Genomic DNA, 20,127 nt, shown 5'->3' with positions numbered 1-20,127 from the left:
AAGACCAATCGGAAAACGACCATTAGGAAGACCTAGGTGCAGATGGGAGGACAATATTAAGATGGATCTCGCAGAGATAGGAATACAAAGTAGAAACTGGATCCAGTTAGCTAAGGATAGAAGTCAGTGGAGAGGTTTTGTGAACGCGGTATTGAGCCTCCGGGTTCCAAAGGCCATAGAGTTAGTTAGTTAGTTATAGATATAAAGGAAAGAAAGGGTTTCTTCCAGAATCTGATTGTGACGGGACGGCGGTGGAACTGAAAAAAAAATCAAGAAAGATTTAAAATTTAGTTATTAATGTTATCATGCACAAGCTTATATTTCAAATGGACTCTCGGTATGAAGGAATGAGAATATTTATGCAGCTTTTTGAGTCCTTCTCAGAATAGACAGTTTGGATGGCAGTGATGGAATCAAGAATTTAATTACAACCTACAGGATTTGTTCTCAAAGTAATGAAACTAGCCACCGAGCAGCGCGCTTCCTGGCGGGGATTTATGGTAGATGTCCAAGTGAAGTAAGGCACCGGGCAACAGTCGTGTCCGAGCTGCGACGCAGTTACGATCACGAGTGGCTGTTTTTGAGTTTTTGTCACGGTAGAGAACGTGAGAAATAGAGCGTTCGTTGATACAGCGCTACGCCATTAAATTTTGCTTTTACTTGGGCATAACCACTTCCGAGACGCTTGCCTTGGCCAAAGAAACCTGCAAAGACTACGCCCTGTGAAGGGCAGATTTTCCGGTAGTTCAGTGAGTTCAATAACGGATGGGATAGCTACCTTTCAAGACATGGAGCTATCTGGACACCCTGCAAGGAATGGTTTGGACAAAAATGTGGCCAAAGTGAAAAATCTCCTGGACTCCAATCTGTAATTGCGTAGCATACAAGAATAATAAAAAGCTAACGTCTTTGTTTTCTATTAGAAATAGACCAAATACTTCAACAATACCCTTTAATAAAAAATAATTCAAAATAATCGATGTAATGTTTACACGGAAAAACTACAATTGTTGTCTTAGCATTTGTAACGGAAATATTCTGCGAATAGTACAGCGAGAAACCATGTATTCATTTAGCAAAGAAGTATGGCGTATTTATCCGCAATCGTACGGTGTACTAAGCCCGTAGCACCGTCCGCGTAGAATATCCAAACAACAACGACAAAATTGCGGCATGGCTGAAGAGCAGGTACCAAATCACTCAGTTCCATCTCGAGCAGCATTAACTGCTGAGGTTATTCAGATTCCAGTCATTCTTCCTGCACCTTCTAATGCTTCAAGTGTTTGTTCTCGACAAGAAGCAACTGCTGTAGATATCTGCCATGATTCTGGACTTACTAAGAAAGGCTGCACAAGAGTGTCAACCACTGAACCTATTGAAGTTATTCTCCAAGTATGTCTGGAACAATCAAAGACAACTTCTGTTGACCCTCTTTGGCTACTTAACCAGATCAAGCATCTGCTCCTCACTTGTCAACTCCGATCGAAGTGCAATCAAAATTATTTGCTGACCACGAGTCAACAGTAACTTCAGTCTAGCTTGTAAGTCTGCACCACCTACTTCCCTCACGTTGTCATGCTTTGAAGATTTTTGAAAGTATATTCCATTAATTTATTTGCCTTATGGCTCTGGCCACTACTGAAGTCAGTAAATAAAATAAAAAAGTTCCTAAATATCACCCCTCTTCCCACATATTCCGATACTCTGGAAATTTGGCATTTGTAAATTATGTCCGTGATTCCATTTATTGGTTGATTTAATTCACCGTGGGCTTGCAGTTTAACGTGAGATCCGCACCACATGAGATCCCATCAGCAATCAAATCCAGGTATGTTGCCGTGATTTAGTTTATTATAATGGCTAAAACGTTTCTTAAATTTCAGTCAATAATGTCTATGAAACATAACTAAACCCTGTTCGGCCTAAGCTTTAAACTGCGATAAACAAAGCCACATGAAACTAAATCTCGCTGATTTGCTGTTGGCCTACCGACGCCTGTACTCCTCCGCAAAATAGTTCACATGATTTGATTATTACTTTTACTATGAATCTCCGTATAAAATTGCTACATTATTATAAATGACAAGAATATAATACGGGTTATCTAATAAAACTGTAATCGAGTGTGGTTAATAAAACAATAGAGATAAACACTAAGCATGCACAGTAACTATGGCGGAAATTCAACTGTGGAGGCGTGTTCTGCTTTTAAGTCTGAAAGACGTCTGACATAAATCCCGGTTCCGTGAGTGTTGTGTTGAAATACCAACAAGGTAAACCTTTACTCACTAAGCAAGAATTGTTTACCAGCGAAATTCAAATATATATTTTTTAATCTTTCGACTTTTTTCTTTCTTTTCTACTGCTGTTGAAGTATCTGGACAACACGAGACAGTATTGTCAAAATGCACGTGTATAATTTGCTCCTCCCCGTAGGGAGTGGGAGTGATACATCAGTAGCCAATCGTATTTGTGACAAGTGGAAGGATACAAATATTTTGTTTATCGGAGTTTAGAGCTTACGCTGAACAGGGAATAGTTAGATCTTTTGAATGTAACTAGATAATCCAGAAAGCACTGTAGAATATCTGAAATGCGAATTTAACCATATTCGCGATCCCCTAACGTCGTATATTCTACAGGTCGAATATAGTTCCTGTGATTACTGAAGTCTCGAAATTCATTGTGTTTAAGGAATTTACACTAAAAATACAAATCGCTAAGCTAATGTTCATTTTAAAAATAATAAATGTGTGATAGTTTCGCGAACTGTACTCAACTAGGGAGACACTGTACTCAAGTTGTCCTATTAGTTGGCGAAACTGTCACAGATTTATTATTTTTAAAATAAATGTTGCTTTACACAGCTATTTGTATTTTTTAGTTTAAGTTATTTAAGATATCAAAACTAGTATGAACTAGTTAGTGTTTAGGAAGAGCAAGTTCATGCTCATCTATTAAGAAAAATAAATAAAAGAAATAAATGTAGTAATTTTGACAAATTCATTGTGTTTTACTGTATTAGTTTTATATGGATCGCTTAATGAAAACTAAGTTTTAGGACCCTTACCAACTTTTTAGTGCCACTTCGGAAGCAGGGAAATTTTCCGACAATTTATGAACTTTCTCAACAGTACCATAAATTCTTCAACTCACTAAACTAAGTCTTACTCCTTAGCAGTAACTTTAGTCTTCTATTTTATTTTATCTTATTTTATTTTCTAACAAATGAACTACTACCAAGTTTTGTTATATCAAGTGACGACTAACGTGATTGCTTTTAGTTGTCAAATTTCTATTGAAAGTGTAGGTATACATATATTTGGTCTAGGAATTAATTCGTGCGGGTGGACAAGAGATGGCGCAACGAACGGAGCGTCCCACAGTTCCGTGTATCCACACATGTGTTGCAAACCCCTGTCATCGCGTATCGTTCGTAGTATAGGGCAGTGGATTAAAGCGTCAACAACACCAGTTTGTAGTTAAGTGAACATGGCGCAATTTGTGCCTGATAAAGTGTTTTTGCGGGGTGTCCTGTTGCATTACTTTAACATGCAGAAAAGTGCGACTGAAAGTCATCGTATTTTGGTGGAAGTGTATGGTGACCATGCTCTAGCTGAGCGAACGTGTCAGAAGTGGTTTGCACGGTTTAGAAGTGGTGATTTCGGCTTGGCAAACCAAGAGCGAGCTGGACAGCCAAAAAAATTTCAAGACGAAGAATTGACAGCATTGCTCGAGCAGGATTCGTGTCAAACGCAGGAACAACTTGCAGCAGCATTAGGCGTTGATCAAACAACAGTCTCCAAACGCTTGAAAGCCATGGGAATGATTCAAAAGATATCACATTGGGTTCCACATGAATTGAAAGACAGAGACGTTGAAAGACGAAAAACCATTTGCGAATTGCTGCTTCAACGACAGCGCAGAAAGGGGTTTCTGCATCGAATTATTACGGGTGATGAGAAGTGGATCCATTACGAGAACCCTAAACGAAAAAAGGCCTGGGTGAAACCAGATGAACCAGGTCCATCACAACCAAAACGAGATATTCACTGTGCAAAGGTTATGCTGTGCATATGGTGGGATATGAAAGGTGTGGTGTACTATGAGCTGCTGCAACCGGGTGAAACTATGAATGGAGAACGTTATCGACGACAATTAATGCGTTTGAAGCAAGCTCTGGCCAGAACACGACCAGAATGGGAGAACAGACATGATAAACTCATTGTTCAACATGATAACGCTCGCCCACATGTCGCAAAACCGGTCAAAACCTATTTAGAAAATGTCGGATGGGAAGTTTTACCCCACCCGCCGTATTCACCAGACGTTGCTCCTTCGGACTACTACTTGTTCGATTGCATGAACAACGATTTGATTGGACAGCGGTTTACTTCTTCAGAAGATATCGAAACATGGGTCTCTGACTGGATCGCTTCCAAGGGTGAGGACTTCTTTCGCCACGGAATCCGTACATTGCCTGACAGATGGGCGAAAGTGGTGGCTAGCGATGGACAATATTTTTCTTAAGGTATTTATGTATTTTGTGTTTGTACTACAGCTTCAATGTGTGCGTACCAACCGCACGAATTAATTCCTAGACCAAAATATGTGAAAATTATTGCCAATTTATCCGTACATGATCTTACTCTGAAAGTGAACTTTAATAAATTTTCAATAATGCAGTAACCCTTGCCACTTGCAGCCTTCAACTACCAAGTAATAAACACATGTATCGTGAAACCACATAATAGAAAGAAAAAGAAATGAGCATTTTCTCAAAACTCGATAGAGCACAAAACATTTTTTTTTTTTTTACAAGAATTGCATTTTTGTTCTTATTGTACATTACCTCTATTGAGTTCTGACAAAATTTTCATGATTTAGTATTCTATACACATGGCACATTTCGAGATTTGTCAATTCTGATTTCACAGCTTGATTGGTAGCACGAAAAGCATACCAGAAAAAACATACCTCCGTTTCTCAAAATTTGCTCTATCGAGTTTTGAAAAAAAAAAAAATTATCTTCAAATTTCTCATATTCAAAGCCAACAGAAACACCATCTTTAGAAAAGTATTAATCCAAAGGTATACATAAGTGTTTTTTGCACCGTGGCTGGCTATCCTACGAGTGGTACCAGTGTCTACCAGCAACTCCGTCCGGAATGGAATGTGGTGTATTAGCTAATGGGATTTGTAAGCCAACACGTAGAGGCAGAAGACAAGTTCTTGGCGGAAGCAGGGAAAAGTATGCTTCTCCAAGGACTAATAAAGAAAAGAAAACTGCATTTACACTTTTAGTTCAAAAGATTTCTAAACTTTATAATAAGTTTATTTCCATAGTTTTAAATCTTAAATTGTCCTCAACATATTGACTCCTTCAAGACTACTTAGTACGCAGGTGTCTACATGAAACCTCCCTAATTACAAATACTAATTGAATGGAAACTATTAGTGCAGGGAATAACAGTTCGCGGCATCTTGAAGAGCAATTCAAACGGTTTTCTTGTTGTTGATTGTTAATTTTTGTTATTTGTTGCCAGTGTTCAGTAACAAACTTTATATGAACTTTTGTTATTTGTTGCAGGTGTTCATAAGCAAAGACGACAACAGCACAAGAGAAAGTTCAGTGTGTGGTGTGGTTAGTTGAGACTAAATAATCAATTATCGTGCAAAGGAACTTCAGACGAAAGTACCAACGGGACCCACCAGATGTCAAGACCATTAAAACATGGTTTGAGAAGTTTTTAGCCACGGGGAATGTAAACTGACATCCTGGCTCGGGCAATGCACCAACGTCTGAGGAAACTGTGGATGAGGTCAGGCATGCCTTCACTAGAAGCCCAAAAAATTTCTTTCTATTGGGCTATGTCAAAGATAAGAGTCTACTTCACACTTGTACATGATATACCTGCTCTTCGTCGCAAAATGAAAGAAGCCATCAACTCGATCACACCGGACATGCTACAAAACAAATGTCGGAGATTGAATATCGACTGGACATTCTGAGAGCTACAAATGGAACCCATGTAGAAGTTCATATATATATTTAAAAGAAAAAGAAAAACTGAATTGCTCTTCAAGATGTCGCAAACTGTTATTCTCTGACACTAATAGTTTCCATGCAATTAATATTTGTAATCAGAGAGGTTTCATGTGGACACCCTGTATATTACATATTGAACAACATTTACACAATGATAGTAATTATAACGTATAATCATTAATTTCCAATTGTCCAATATATGACATAGGAACACAATTTTACGTTTGGAACAACGACGCAGAGAAACATATAGAGCAAAACAGGATACAGGGCGAGAGACAATGGAATAATCAAGCATTGCGGGTATACGAGCAATCACGTATTTACGAGTGGTATATCTTTAGATACATCAATACCGTCAAAGATATTTTGTATCTGTATCATCACAGCCTTTATCAAATCCAAGTTTATTCTCTGGTTCTTGTGTCTTTTTGTCGGGTATTTTGGGAATGACATCAGCGTTGTGCTGGATGGGTTAGATTGATCTATCGCTTTGTATTTATGTCCCCTGTCAGCAACTAGATTTTACAGTACACAGTTTAAAGTGGTGTTTGAAGGAATGTAAAGTATTCGATGTTAGCCATTAGACCAACCATGAGAACATTGAAATTTCATATCTTGAATTATAAACAGAGTTAAACGGCCAATACGTGGTAGGGCGTAGTCTTGAAGAAGCAAAACACTTGAGTCATAAGTCTGTATTTTACTCCTGATTGCAGGATTAAGGCTATTTTGGACACTGCTGGACACTTTTCACCGCAGCTACCTTTTCGTACGTAATGTTCCAAAATTATCCTACTTCGATCCCGGTAGAGAGTGATCATGTTTTTTCTTGCGGATAATTGAGTGTTGATTTTATTTTGACAACAAGCTATGGAGTCACTGCTTCCTCGCTGTCTTTGCTTGAGGTTGGTGATAGTGGAACAAGTTTTCATCTGTAATAATTCTGCTTTGATATCTATCAACTTTAGCCTAAGAACAACACTAAACTTCCTCATAGGCACGTAGTCAGTTGACACGGCACGCATCTCGCTGATACTTTATTGAACCGCAATTCATCATGACCAATACTATGTGGTGAACCAAGACTAATATGGTGAATATTTCATTCCGATTTCTGATGATGGAAATTTTCCGATTTCTTTCCGCTTCCCGAAAGCTAATTGGAAAGTTATATTTTGTTGCTGTCTAACATTCCTATACGGGAATTCAATTTTATAGCTTAATGTGCAGTTAAATATAATGGAAAATTTTCCACTAACGTCACTGTACCTAATATTAAAAATTGTCCGGCTTAAGAAAAGTTTTTCCACTTGTTTCTACATCGTAATGAAAATTTTCCGATCCGTGAAAATTCCTTTCACTTGTTTCTACAGAGCAATAAAACTTCCCGATTTAAGTAGTTGTTTTACTTTTTGCTTCAAAATAATGAAAATGTTCTGACTCACAAAAAGAGTTTTCAATTTTTCCATACAAAACAGAATTTTTTTCGATTCATGAAAAATTGTTTCACTTGTTCCTACATAGTACTGGAAATTGTCTGAGTCATGAAAATTTTCAGATTCTTTGAACAATCTTTCACTTTTTAAAATTTCTATACATGAATTCAATCAATTTTATGATTAATGAGGAAGTGTTACTTAATCACTAATATTTGTTTAGAAAGGATAATTTTCCCGAAAAGTATAGCAGAAAATTTTTCACCTCACATCACTATTTATTACCAATAAATTTTACGACTAAACAACAATGTAAGGATAAGTAGAGTATGTTTTTATGAATCGGAAAATTTTCATCACTGATTATAGGCCGAAGTTTTTCAATTCATTAAAATTTCGTTCGGAACAGAGGGGATTAACTATTATTATAACGTTATTTCTGTGAACTGCTGGACGCACAAACTTAAAATTTGATAAGAAAGTTCTTATCACAGGATAATTTTATACTATTTATTTCCCATGTTTCTACTTCTACAGTGTAACATTCATGAAGTACAAACTAGGATACAATTTAATAAGAGAACTCTTGTTTGGTTAAAGACATCAAGTACTATTGAATCTTTAGATAAGTTTCCAAGCAAGGAGTACTAAGACGTTTTTCAAATAAAGGATATTTCAATAAAGATTAGCTCCTCTTTACAGAACTACTGAATATACTACGATTAGACACATTAGTATAACATAATCAAATGGGCCAGCTTAGCTTGTTTTTCCTTAAAGTGTTTTAAACGAACATTAATAGCAATCAATAGATATCAACCTATGTTCTCTACCTTTTTAATATATCTTGCGGAGAGCGACAATCTTCAATAGAATTCAATCAAAAACAAGATATGATTATTCAAACTTTGCCCAAAGACAAGTTGAAGAAATAATCAGAGAATCAACCATGCAGCTTTTTTTTTTTTGTTTTTTTGTTAACTTTATTGTTGAAAGAGTTTCATTCTTGAGAATATATTTCTGAAGAGTAAAATTAAGTGTTCTCAACAATGAAAGTAGCAACAAATAAATAAAAATACTACAGTAATTATTCTCTGATTATTTCTTCAACTTGTCTTTGAACAAAGCTTGAATATTTATCCTTTGAATTTGATTGAATTATAATGAACATTGTTACGCCCTAGAAAATACATTGGAAAGGTAGGGAACATATGTTGCCATTTATTAGTGAAAATCGACCCTTTACATTTACCTTAATATCGCACTCCACATCTAGGGATTGCACAGTATTTCATATTCTAAGTCTACAAACTAGACTTACATACATTATAATTATTTGATATAAATGGTCCTGAATATAACTAACTCTCTAAATACAGGAAGCCGTTCCTACTTTTACAGATATATTCAAAACTAGATATGAATTAATAACCACAAATTGCTTGTAGGAACTCTTAGCATGTGACAGTATTTTGCATTCTGATAAAAACTTTCTGCCAACCAATATACCATTCTTCCATACGATACAAATTATCTGCTGATACAGTGGCAAAACTTGGGTTCCTTTCATTGCAAAGTTCAACACTCTCATCAGGTAATTCTGCTATGAGGAAAGAAAGAAGGGGACATTCCTTTTGAACATTTTGACACAAATACAGGAAATGTAATGTATTAGGGCTTTTGTTTCAGGGACTTCGAATTTGCATTCATGAAGTAGAGGATAAATATGGGGAAGATGAGAAAAAGAAGTATTTACAGTAACACTTAGGAGGTATGGTGTCAATATATATATATATATATATATATATATATATATATAGGTAATTAGATAGATAGATAGATATAATCTAAATAAAGCGAAAAGCTTATAATAATAATCCTGAGTTACAGTTTCGGTAATGCATCATTGCTTTCATGAAATACATTCTTTTAAAACAGTAATACATTGACAAAACTCTAACATAACCTTTCATGAAACACACTTGATAAAGGCAGTAATATATTGCCGAAACTCTAACATAACGTTTCATGAAACTCACCTGATAAAGGCAGAAATACATTGCCGGAACTCCAACATAACATTATCAAGTTTTGTTTGCTTCAGTCAAATTTTGATGTTTTATCTAAGCCAGAATGAACAATGTGATGAGTACATATAGCACACTTAGAACCCTTAGTATTGTAAGTATTGGGATTTTACGAAAATTTATGTAAATAGTTGGGATCTAACAATACTCAGAAAACGCAAATTGTAAAGACAGTTACATTGTGATTCTCTGGCAGCTGTGGTAGACTTAGAAACCGGAGTTACTCTAATACTTGAGAAACTGTAGACTGATAATAAGTCTCCAGAGTCAAAGAGTTGACTGAATTCAAAGTATCTTTTTGTAGGAAATGTTGGTTTGTGTTTCCCTTTTTACTTGCATTTTCTTTTTGAACACTTCATCTATCTATCTGGTAAAATAAAATAATCTTTGAGCTTGCCTCAATAATCGAAATCGGATTTTGGAAACAATTTTGACCTAATCCATTACATTCAGACAATAAGTGTTCTTGTATTCAAGCCAGACCTAAAATATTTACACAAATTTTTGAAATGCAAAATTTAAATATTAACAAGTTACAATAATTTCGAGGTTTTAATTTTGGTATACTACAATATTTGTTGTAATACTATAAAACCAATTAACCTATTTACATTAAAGTATGTTAAAATATCCTTTCCTTTTCATATTCAAGGTTGATATATGAAATCAGTTGGTAAATAACAATCCTCTGGTGATGATTTGATACACTGAATAGATGTTGCTGTCGATAGAATGCGGTGGTGGACGGGTTGTTCTTTCATGTAATCTATAACCAGGCGAACGGTGAAGAAGTACACCAGCTCTATGATGCTCAAAAGACTCGCACCCAGACACAAACCAGCGATCCCTCCAAGAGACGCTAAAGAAGAATAGAAAGAAAAAGAGGTCTTGCTTATGACAATTGAAGTATTAAGGGTAAATTTTAGTTAGAAATCATTCAATTATATAACAATTTATAGACACTTTTTTTTAGGTTAAGCTATTTTTAAGTACAGGAATACTTTGCATAATGCGGTTCATTGATTGTGAGAAAAGTCTGCAGTACACAAAAGCACGTCTTCCAAGATCTACTTACAATAGATTATAATTGATAGTATTTACCACAAAAGTTTTAGGTTAACAAACCGGTTTAGAAATAAATAAATAAATAAAATAATTTTATAAAGTATAAAATACAGAAAATCCATTAAAAACATTTAAATTCTAAGAAAAAATAATAAAATAAAAATAAAAGTATTTCTCTTTAATTTCAAATGAAAAATAAAACCTTTCTAGTTTGTGTCACACAAGTATACCCTATATGTTAAGTGAGAGCAATGATTAGTGAAATTGAACTAGGGCTTCTTCGTGGCTAAGTAGATAACTAGGTACCTTTGGAGTTTGATACCTGGGTTTGATTTCCAGCGTGTCTAATAAAAGGGTGCTAAACTCAAAACTCTAAGTTTGAAGGAAACTGAATTATTATGTAGAGAAAATTTAAGGAAACGGGAGAACCTTGAGAAAACCCACAAACACGATGTTGTCTACTACAACTCAGGCCAGGGACCGAATCAAAGCTTCCTCACACCAAAGATCACCGCTTTACTACTGAGCCATTTTGCCTTCACTTTTCATTGTACTTAATATTCTTATATCACAAATCAATACTTGAATCAACAAGCATAGTATTTCCATCTATATGCACGTATACGTGTTATTTGCAGCTTCTGTTCAGTCATTTAAAAATAAACTCGAAAAACTTACTGCCAATGCGTAAATATGTGTAATAATGACAATTATGTTACAGCAAAATCAACGCAGATCCAACCTGCGCTTATCCAAGACATTCCTTATATTGTAGCAATTCGAATAGCTTATGTAGCAATTAAACAAATGTGTTATCTTTTAGAGTTAAATAGTGATAAAATGTTTAAGTATCGTAGCAGCTACAGCAGGTTCATCAATATAATTGAATTAAATTAAAGTGAGCAAGAGTAATCAAAGCTCTTGTATCAAGCAGTAAAAGTAAATAAATAAATAAATAAAATAAATAAAAAATTAAAAAAATATATAAATGACTCAGTACAAAGTTAAAATTGTTAACTTTCTAACTTTTTTAAAAGAAGTAAACATATAAATAAAATAAAATTTGAAAGTTTATTAAAGGAAATTAAAAGATTTAGAAGAAAAAGAAAATATATCAAATCATGAGTTAAAATCAATAAATTGTAAGGAATATAATATATTAGTAAGAATACGAAGCTGAGAATACAGAAATAGGATACTCTGATGATGTAGGATTACGTACAATGGAAGGTTAATATTATTATAATCCAATAAAGAACTATACAAGAGTATTTAAATGTAACATTCATCCAGTGAATTGACAATTTCGAGACTACATGTTATGTAATGCTAATGTAGGATACATCATACCTGATAGAGGTTAGTCGTTCTAATACCAGGTGACCAAAAAAGTTCGTGTCCTTTGTGGAGTTCCACTAATCATGTGCCCACAAAGAGAAAGCGAAATGACGCACGTACCTGCCAAGCGATCGGGCAGGTACCATTAGACCATAGACCTTCAGTAATTCAAACACGGGTCACATATACGGCAGTCATAGTTGGCCCAGTATCGAAGGGAAATGCAAGTATCGAAGCAGTTTATTCGCATGTGTTTTTATATAACTTCAAAGTGGGCCTATCAGCTGCCGCATTAAGTCGCCGCATATGCCAGACATTTGGGAAGCATTGTCATTCATTGGTTCCAGAAATTGTGAGAGATGTAAGCCTTTCGGATGAACGTTCAGTGAACGACCAGATGTATTGGATGACGAGGCCTTGAAAGTAACCATCGTAGAGGACAGTAGTCTAACGTATGATGAATTTGCAGATAGGTTCCATGTTTCCGTCAAAACAACCAGAATCCATCTGCATCGGATAGAGAAATGATACAAGTTTAAAAAAGTGGGTACCCTACGCTTGACGGCAGCCAACAAGGTGAAACGAATGATAGCCTCTTTGTTCTTGCTCACTGGCACCTAAACACATTCGTCTTCAATCGTTTGATCACTGGTGACGATAAGTGGGTCCTTTATGACATCCCCAAGCGTAGTGGACATTGGTTGTTGCCACGTGATTTTTTCCTCACACCTCAAGCCCATCTCTGCACCCACAGAAGGTTATGCTGCGTGTATGGTCAACACTACCATCACTATTGACCTCTAAGTGCACCGTGTATTGCGGCAGAAGGAGCCGGCATTGGTTACTTCAAGGGTGCACTGTTCCTGCACGACAATCCCAACCACATGTGGCGAAGAGGACCCTCGGGTGCCTTCCGTAACTTGTCTGGGAGACACTTTATCATGCACCATATTCACCGAAGCTTGCGCCAACATATTATCATCTGTTTCACTCCCTCAACAACCACCAACATGGGAGATATTTCGCAAATCAGGGAGACCTGCGGAACGCACTCACGGACTTCTTTACATCCAGGTATCTATGATTGGTGAGTTTTATCATCAGGGTATTGTATAGCTGTAGGAACATTTTGGCAAAAGGCGTTGGAAGTGGATGGAGATTACTTCGAACCCCTAACGTACGTGTTATCCACTGTATTGCTCTTTGCTTATCACTGTTCTAGAACGACAGGAACTTTTTTAGTTACCAGGTAGCTAATCGTAAATTTTGTTTTTAAAGTTCTTTAGCAAAATCCTTCCCGTTTCTGAATTTTAGAAAGATTACGAAGATCATGAAAAAATGTAGAAAGTGAGGCAGGGAATATGTACAAAATATTATTAAATAAACCGATTACTATTTCGAAACTGTAATTTCTTATAGACCAACAATTTAGATGATCAGTTTATTATAATTGTTGGCTTCAAGACCTGTGTAAGACTTTACTTCCATAATAACTTTTATTACGGCACTATTTATACATATTAATTCCACGTAACATAATATTTCATCAGTACTTTCCTCAGTACTTTTTTTTAATATATAATTAACCTTCTTATAACTGAATTATCTACAAACTTCTGCGACAAGATTCTTTAAAATCACGAACCAAACATTCACCTAACAACGACTTTTCTCTTTTTTTACAACTAGTATCTTATTATTCTTTAAACACTTTTATCCCGAGCTATTAAACTCCCAACAATTAGTTCATTATTATTGTTACTATTATTATATATTCTGACTTTTATAATTTCCTGAGACAATTTGTTTTTATTTTCTTTCTTAAATTTTAGGTTTGGACCTGGAAATGTTTCTTCCACGTTTATTAATCGTCAGCTTCCTCTTTCAACTCCCAGTTTTTTCTATTTTTCAAATTATTGACCAGTTGCGTTCTTCTTCATTCTACTCCTCGTTTTCCTTCCATTTTTTCCTTCTAGGACGGTATGAACAAGGCAATTTTTTCGTGAGATGTGTCAAGTCCAATTGGTCTTCCTGCAGAGGATGCTGATTAGAAGCGTCCTCTTCTCTCCTATTGTGTTAAAACGTCTCTCTCCGTCTATTTTATCTTCTTCGTCTTCCTCCAACACAACATTTCGAAGATCTCTTATTATTTTTTCTGTAACTCCTGTAATGTCCATACCGTCCAGTATTTCATATATAAAACTTGATCAACTTTTTCCTTAGTTTAGCCTGCTGGTTAAGAGTGATCTTTTCCTGTTGAGAATACTTCATTGACAACAGACTCCTTGGTGCGGTAAGAGTCTCTCCTCAAAATACTTCCCAGATTTTTGAAATGGTCGACTTCCTCAAGTTCCCTTTGTTCTTCTCTGACCCGTAATTGTGTGTTTTCAAGGGTTAGTCTCATAACTTTCGATTTTTCAATGTTAATTTCCATTGCATATAGTTTCCGAGCGTCAAGGTTCCTATAAAAGCATTTTTATACTTTCATCCTGACTCTGTTTCTACATTTTTGGCGTTCTTTACGTTCTTTAAGTTATTCAATAAGATTCAAATAAATGGGATTCTCAATAATTTTAAGTCTGCTGACCCATGTTCTGTAAAATGCAAGATTTGATTCTGAGTATAACGTACTTTCGCGCTATGTTATCATTGTGGAATAATAAATAAAATTTCAAATCGCGTGTTGTAACTGGTGAAGCATGGAGCAATAAAGATACTAATGATTTAACTTACCAACGAATTCTTGCCATCCAAAATCAACATTTGTCCTGTATCTCACAACAGAAGAGTCTTTGAAATACACCATTATGATTGTGTTGTCTCCCCTAATTAAAAAAAATGAACACTTGAAGTTATTTAACCTGTTAACACATAAAATAAAAATCATTATTCAAAGATGCAGTCAATGGATGTGTAAAACATGAGATATTTCTGTAAATTCTTCGGGCTTCATCTATATCCGATGGGTTCAAAAGACATGAGCTACGTGTGAAATTTATAATGTTGTTTTTAGTTTGTAATAGTTTTAACATACAGCTATTAAAATTAAATAATAATGTTATTTAAAAAGTAGTTCACAGGATACTAAAACAACATGATATGTAATCAAATGCACTTGAGTTTCTTCCTCTAGTCTCTGCCTTAACTTAGATTTTGGAGGAAATGTTATTCTGGCAACACTAAAAATTCTTCAGTTCATATTGTCTATTGTAGAATAACATTATCTATGATTGTGGTAAGTTCCATTTTATTATCTCCTTTCTTTTATGAGAAAAAATCAAGAGAAAAATGGTAAGTTTGGTATTATTTTTAGTATATTAGGCTCTTAAAATTATAACCCTTAAGTTAAAATTCGTTTTTTCAGTAGATTTTGAATGCAGACATTTCTTCACAAACCAGTTAACTTTGTCTAAAAGTAAGATTCAAAAATATCGTTTTCAAACAGGATTATACTCGCACAAGTAACTTTGATTTATATCTCTTATTTATTAATATATAATATAAGTGTGTATTATTCGGAACTGGAAACCAAACTTTAAAATTCGGAAGGATATGGACCATACCATGGTAAGTAAACATCAAACAAAGTAACACATAACGGTTGATACTGTATTTATAGCATTTCTTTGAATCAAGAGTTGATAGTCTGAAATATACATAGTTATTGAGGATTTTGTAAAGAGATTCCAAATCTACTGTTGGAAGTTCATTTGGAACAAAACTAACTTAATACGAAGCCTCAGAGGAGTGTTTCTTGGTCTTTACTGGTGCAAAAATGAATGCTGTTAATACAAACACTGAGTAGATTATACAGAAAGTGTTGTATGCATTTTCTTTTAGTTATGTTGTATTTATAGTGGTTATTCTTCATGTAGCCAGAATGGAAGAAAGTAGGAACGGTTTCAAAGTCTTAACTGGAAGACCAATCGAAAAAGGACCATTAGGAAGACCTAGGCTGAGATTAAAGGTAATATTAAGCTAAATCTCGCAGAAATAGTAATACAAAATAGAAACTGGATCCAGTTGGCTAAGGACAGAAGTCAACGAAGAGCTTTTGTGAATGCGGCATTGAACCTCCGGGGTCCATAGGCCAAGAGTTGATTGGTTTAATTAGTTATTCTACCACGATACTTACATATTTGAAGCAAGATTTTTTTTTTTTTAAATTTAAGTTTATGCAGCTTTCTTTAACACACACTCTTATACTGTTTAATTTAGAGCTTGAATTTAGTAACAATCTCAACACTAATTGGTCGTAACAGACAGAATATTTGATTTAATGTGGAAAGAGCTGTGAATATTTTTGTTTAAGTAGATGCTAAATAGTTTCTTTTCTAAAGTTTCCAAGAAATGTCTGTATCTTCTTAAAATTTGGTAATATTCTTTGACATGTCAATTATTTTCGAACACATAAAGTATAGATATTTCACAATATTGTATGTCATAGATAAAGCCATTTGAATTTATTGATAAACTCAACATTCTAAATAATTAAAAAATGAATTGTTTCAAATAGTAGTATCTAGGCAACACATTCTTGAACTATTCTGTTTTTTTCAATTTTAAACCTAATGGAAAGTTGAATTGAAAGTAAATTCGAGTAGTAACATACAGCAAAAGGTCTTCTAGGATTAGCAGCCAGGTAAATACTGTTGTATCTTGCAATATTTCGAGGGCTGACATTGTCTTCATCTTCAGTCAAATATGATGGGCATTTCTTCTTGACTGTGGTGTTTTGCTGAAGTATCGGGCCTAGCCATTGCCTTCCATGTTGGTTTCGCTTGACGTGTTGTTCTGATTTGTAGCTGATCTGTCAAGAACCGCAACCGTCACTGCTGGTCATTTGTGGTGTGTTACTTTGGGCGAGGCATCTTGTACAGGTTTCTTCAAGGTTCCTGCGTTGCAATGTGCGAGATGTGGTGGTATGTAGGTCGTCTTATCTGTCGCCAGGAGGATGTTTTTTTATTGTTCTCTGACTTCTGCCAGAAGCGGTAAGTTAAGATTTTCATGTATTTGTGCCACCCTGGTATCCATCGAATGTCCAGTTATTGCTCTGGCAGCCTTGTTCTGGGCTACCTGGAGCTGTCGGAGGTATGTGTTTGGAGCGTGGCTCCAAACTTGATGTGCATACAACAGAATAGAGCCGATGCACATCTTGTAAACATGAAGTTTGGTTCTCATTTGTGAGTTGTGGACTCAGAAAGAGCGGCAGGAGTGCTTGAAAGCGTTGGGTTGCCTTCTTTGCAGTGAAGGAAAGTCGCTTGTCCATGATTACCCCAAGATATTTTGCTTGGGTGCTGAGGGGTAACTGAGTGCCTTGTAGGGAAAGGTTGAAGGGTAGCTGCTTCCTGTTTTTGCTGATGTCCACCAGGGTGGTTTTAGTCGAGTTGATTTTGATTCTCCAGTTCCTGGTCCAGTTTTCGATCATGTGAATGTGACGTTGCAGGTAGAGTTCTGCTTACTGGTGGTTAAGATGGCTTGCAAACAACGCAGTGTTATCTGCGTAAGTGGCGGTGATGGTATTTGCCGTTTGCGGAATGTCGTTGATGTATACATTGTATAACAGTTGGGTGAGGCAGGAAACCTGGGGAACTCCAGCGCTGATCCGTCTGGTGGTGGTGAGGTGCTCTGCGTAGCTGACCCTGAAACTTCTGTTTCGTAAATAGTTGTTTATCAACCTCACTAGATAGGGAGGAATCCCCGTTTGGAGCAGTTTGTGGACAAGGCCATCATACCAGAAATTGTTAAATGCTTTCTCAATGTTCGATGTTCTGTGTGTGTCCTCGTTCATTGAAGCGAAAGGTGATCTCGTCCGCCACTCTGACGAGTTGACAGCGTTGCCATATCCTGGGCAAAAGCCGTATTGATGAGGTGGAATGATGTACTTGTCCTGTGTGGTGTTGCAGCCTCCATGGTATGATCCTTTCTACGAGTTTGCTGAGATAATATAGTGCGTGAAATATATCTTCATGTGTGTGTGATTGGACTCTTCTGATTGGTGCTTGAAATGGCAGGATATGACTGGTGTCTATGTTTGACTCACGAGGGAAGGGCGCGATGTCACTCAGAGACAATTCCACCAAATTTAGTGTAGGAGTAGGTAATAGGAATAGAAAAGAACGTGTGGACGCATCCGTTTCGAAGGCGTTCGGATTCAGAAATAATAGCCCTACAGTTCAGAAAAAGTATGGCCTGTCAATCAGATATTGATAGGATGGAACCTTTGCTCGCTGTTGCGGCCAATGTAGAATGAAAACAGAAAAGATGAGCGAACAGAAAGTGCGCCAATATCCACCCTCAGTCCCACCAGGCGAATGCAAAGATACTAAATCGTCAGTTCTCTTGCCATTATTCACCTTATCTCTATAAAGAAGAACTGAAATATTTTTTTGAAAAAATAGTCTCGTCTGTTTGGGACTGAACATGTGTTGCTTTTTTTTTTAGCATATTTAATTTTTGAATACACTGTACGGTATATTAAGGTTAACTATGGTATTTTCTAATCTTATTGAAACCAATTTTGATGCTAACTTTACGAACATGGGATGTGTGTAGACGGCGAAAACGTTCTGAGTTATGTGTGCTAGGCAACAGAAGTGAAACTCTCATGTTCATTTTGTGTTCACACTATTAAAGTGTAGTGTTTGTGAAACATGCGTGAGTTATATTTGGAGTCTTGAATGCAGTTATTACGAGGTTGTTTCTGTCCAATACATTTTACTGCTTTCTAGTGGTGAGTAGACCAAGTTCAAATATTTCCTTTATCATTTGTGTTAACATAGTTGTGTTAATGAACAGTCTTGTATGTATTGAAACGGTTATTTTTATTATGGCCGTCCACAGTCGTTCCCATTCCAAACATCATAATTCCGCAGTATATACTTAAATTCGACTCACATACACACAATACTTTAATTTGGTTGGCGCAACGTAGTAGATATCAAACACCCGTACAATTGAAAGCAGTTAATTTTAGTGGGTTCAAAGTTTAATATTTGCGTACTGACAGTATCTTATAGCGTGAAGTAATACAGCAACTTCATTTCAACCCCTTCCCTGGAAAACTTCTGGCGACGCCCATGATTAATTTCTGTATATATTTTCTTTATTTTTTAATGCAATTTCATTAAGCTAACTAGCGATGCATACCCAATTGGTTACGGCAATGGCAGAGCAGTTTATAGAATCAATATCCCGGCATTCGCTTGATGGGACTGAAGGCGGACATTGGCGCATTTTCTGTTCAGCTCATCTTTTCTGTTTTCATTCTACTTTATTTTACTTTTTCTACGTTGGTCGCAACAGCGAGCAAAGGCCCCGCCCCACCAATATCTAATTAACAGGCTTTACTTCTCCTGACCTGTAGGATCCATTATTTCTGATTCCGAAAGCTTGCGAAACGAATGTTTCCACATGTTCTTTTCTATTCTCATTAGCTACGCCTACATCAAATTTGGTGCAATTATCTCTGAGTGACATGCCGCCCTTCCCTCGTCAGTTGACTCAGTTGTTGAAACAGAGACACAGGATTTCAACTCAGTCAAACATGGACACCAATCACATCAGGCCACTTCAAGCACCAATCAGAAGCTGCCATTTCAACCACCAACTGGAAGAGTCCAATCACACACACATGAAGCATATATTCCACGCACTCTATTGCCCCATCATATTTGCCTGAAGATGAAGACAATGTCAGCCCTCGAAATGTTGTAAGATACAACAGTATTTACCTGGCTACTAACCCAAGAAGACGTTTGAAATACGTCGCCAGGAAAGCTTCAATGGATATTTTAAGTAACATATACTTACTTATTAGGAAGATAGGTGACATCTGCAGTGTAAACAATTCTTGAACAAAGTGCAGGACATCTACAGAGATCTTCATCTTCATCTTCATCTTCTTGATCACCATCTACGCTATCATTAGTTTTAGTGCTGTCAATATGATTACTTGTACCCCAGAAGGATGGATCCAATTTTATGGCCAAAGCTTCATCTTTAGACTGAAGTTGGCCTAAAACAGACTCTGATCGAGAATAATAATTAGACAGTATCATACATTATGTTAATAATAATAATAATAATAATAATAATAATAATAATAATAATAATAATAATAATAGTAATAATAATAATAATAATAACT

General features: G+C 36.0%; 1 protein-coding gene across 1 annotated transcript in view; it reads right to left on the bottom strand.

The window, feature by feature from the left end:
- Positions 1 to 9,372: 9,372 nt before the first annotated feature.
- LOC145682697 (sodium channel protein Nach-like) overlaps positions 9,373 to 20,127 on the bottom strand; it is an 81,715-nt gene continuing 70,960 nt past the window's right edge. The window contains exons 9-11 of the mRNA XM_081754085.1: positions 19,791 to 20,007; positions 14,712 to 14,803; positions 9,373 to 10,434 (exon numbers count right to left, since the gene is read on the bottom strand). Coding sequence (XP_081610211.1) covers positions 10,223 to 10,434; positions 14,712 to 14,803; positions 19,791 to 20,007 — 521 coding nt within the window. The 3' untranslated portion in view covers positions 9,373 to 10,222. The remainder of the gene's footprint in view (positions 10,435 to 14,711; positions 14,804 to 19,790; positions 20,008 to 20,127) is intronic.

This window comes from Thermobia domestica, chromosome 4 (genome assembly GCF_964235325.1).
Source record: "Thermobia domestica chromosome 4, izTheDome1.hap1.1, whole genome shotgun sequence".
In the NCBI taxonomy this organism is placed as follows: domain Eukaryota; kingdom Metazoa; phylum Arthropoda; class Insecta; order Zygentoma; family Lepismatidae; genus Thermobia; species Thermobia domestica.
This window is presented reverse-complemented; position numbering and strand designations above follow the sequence as displayed.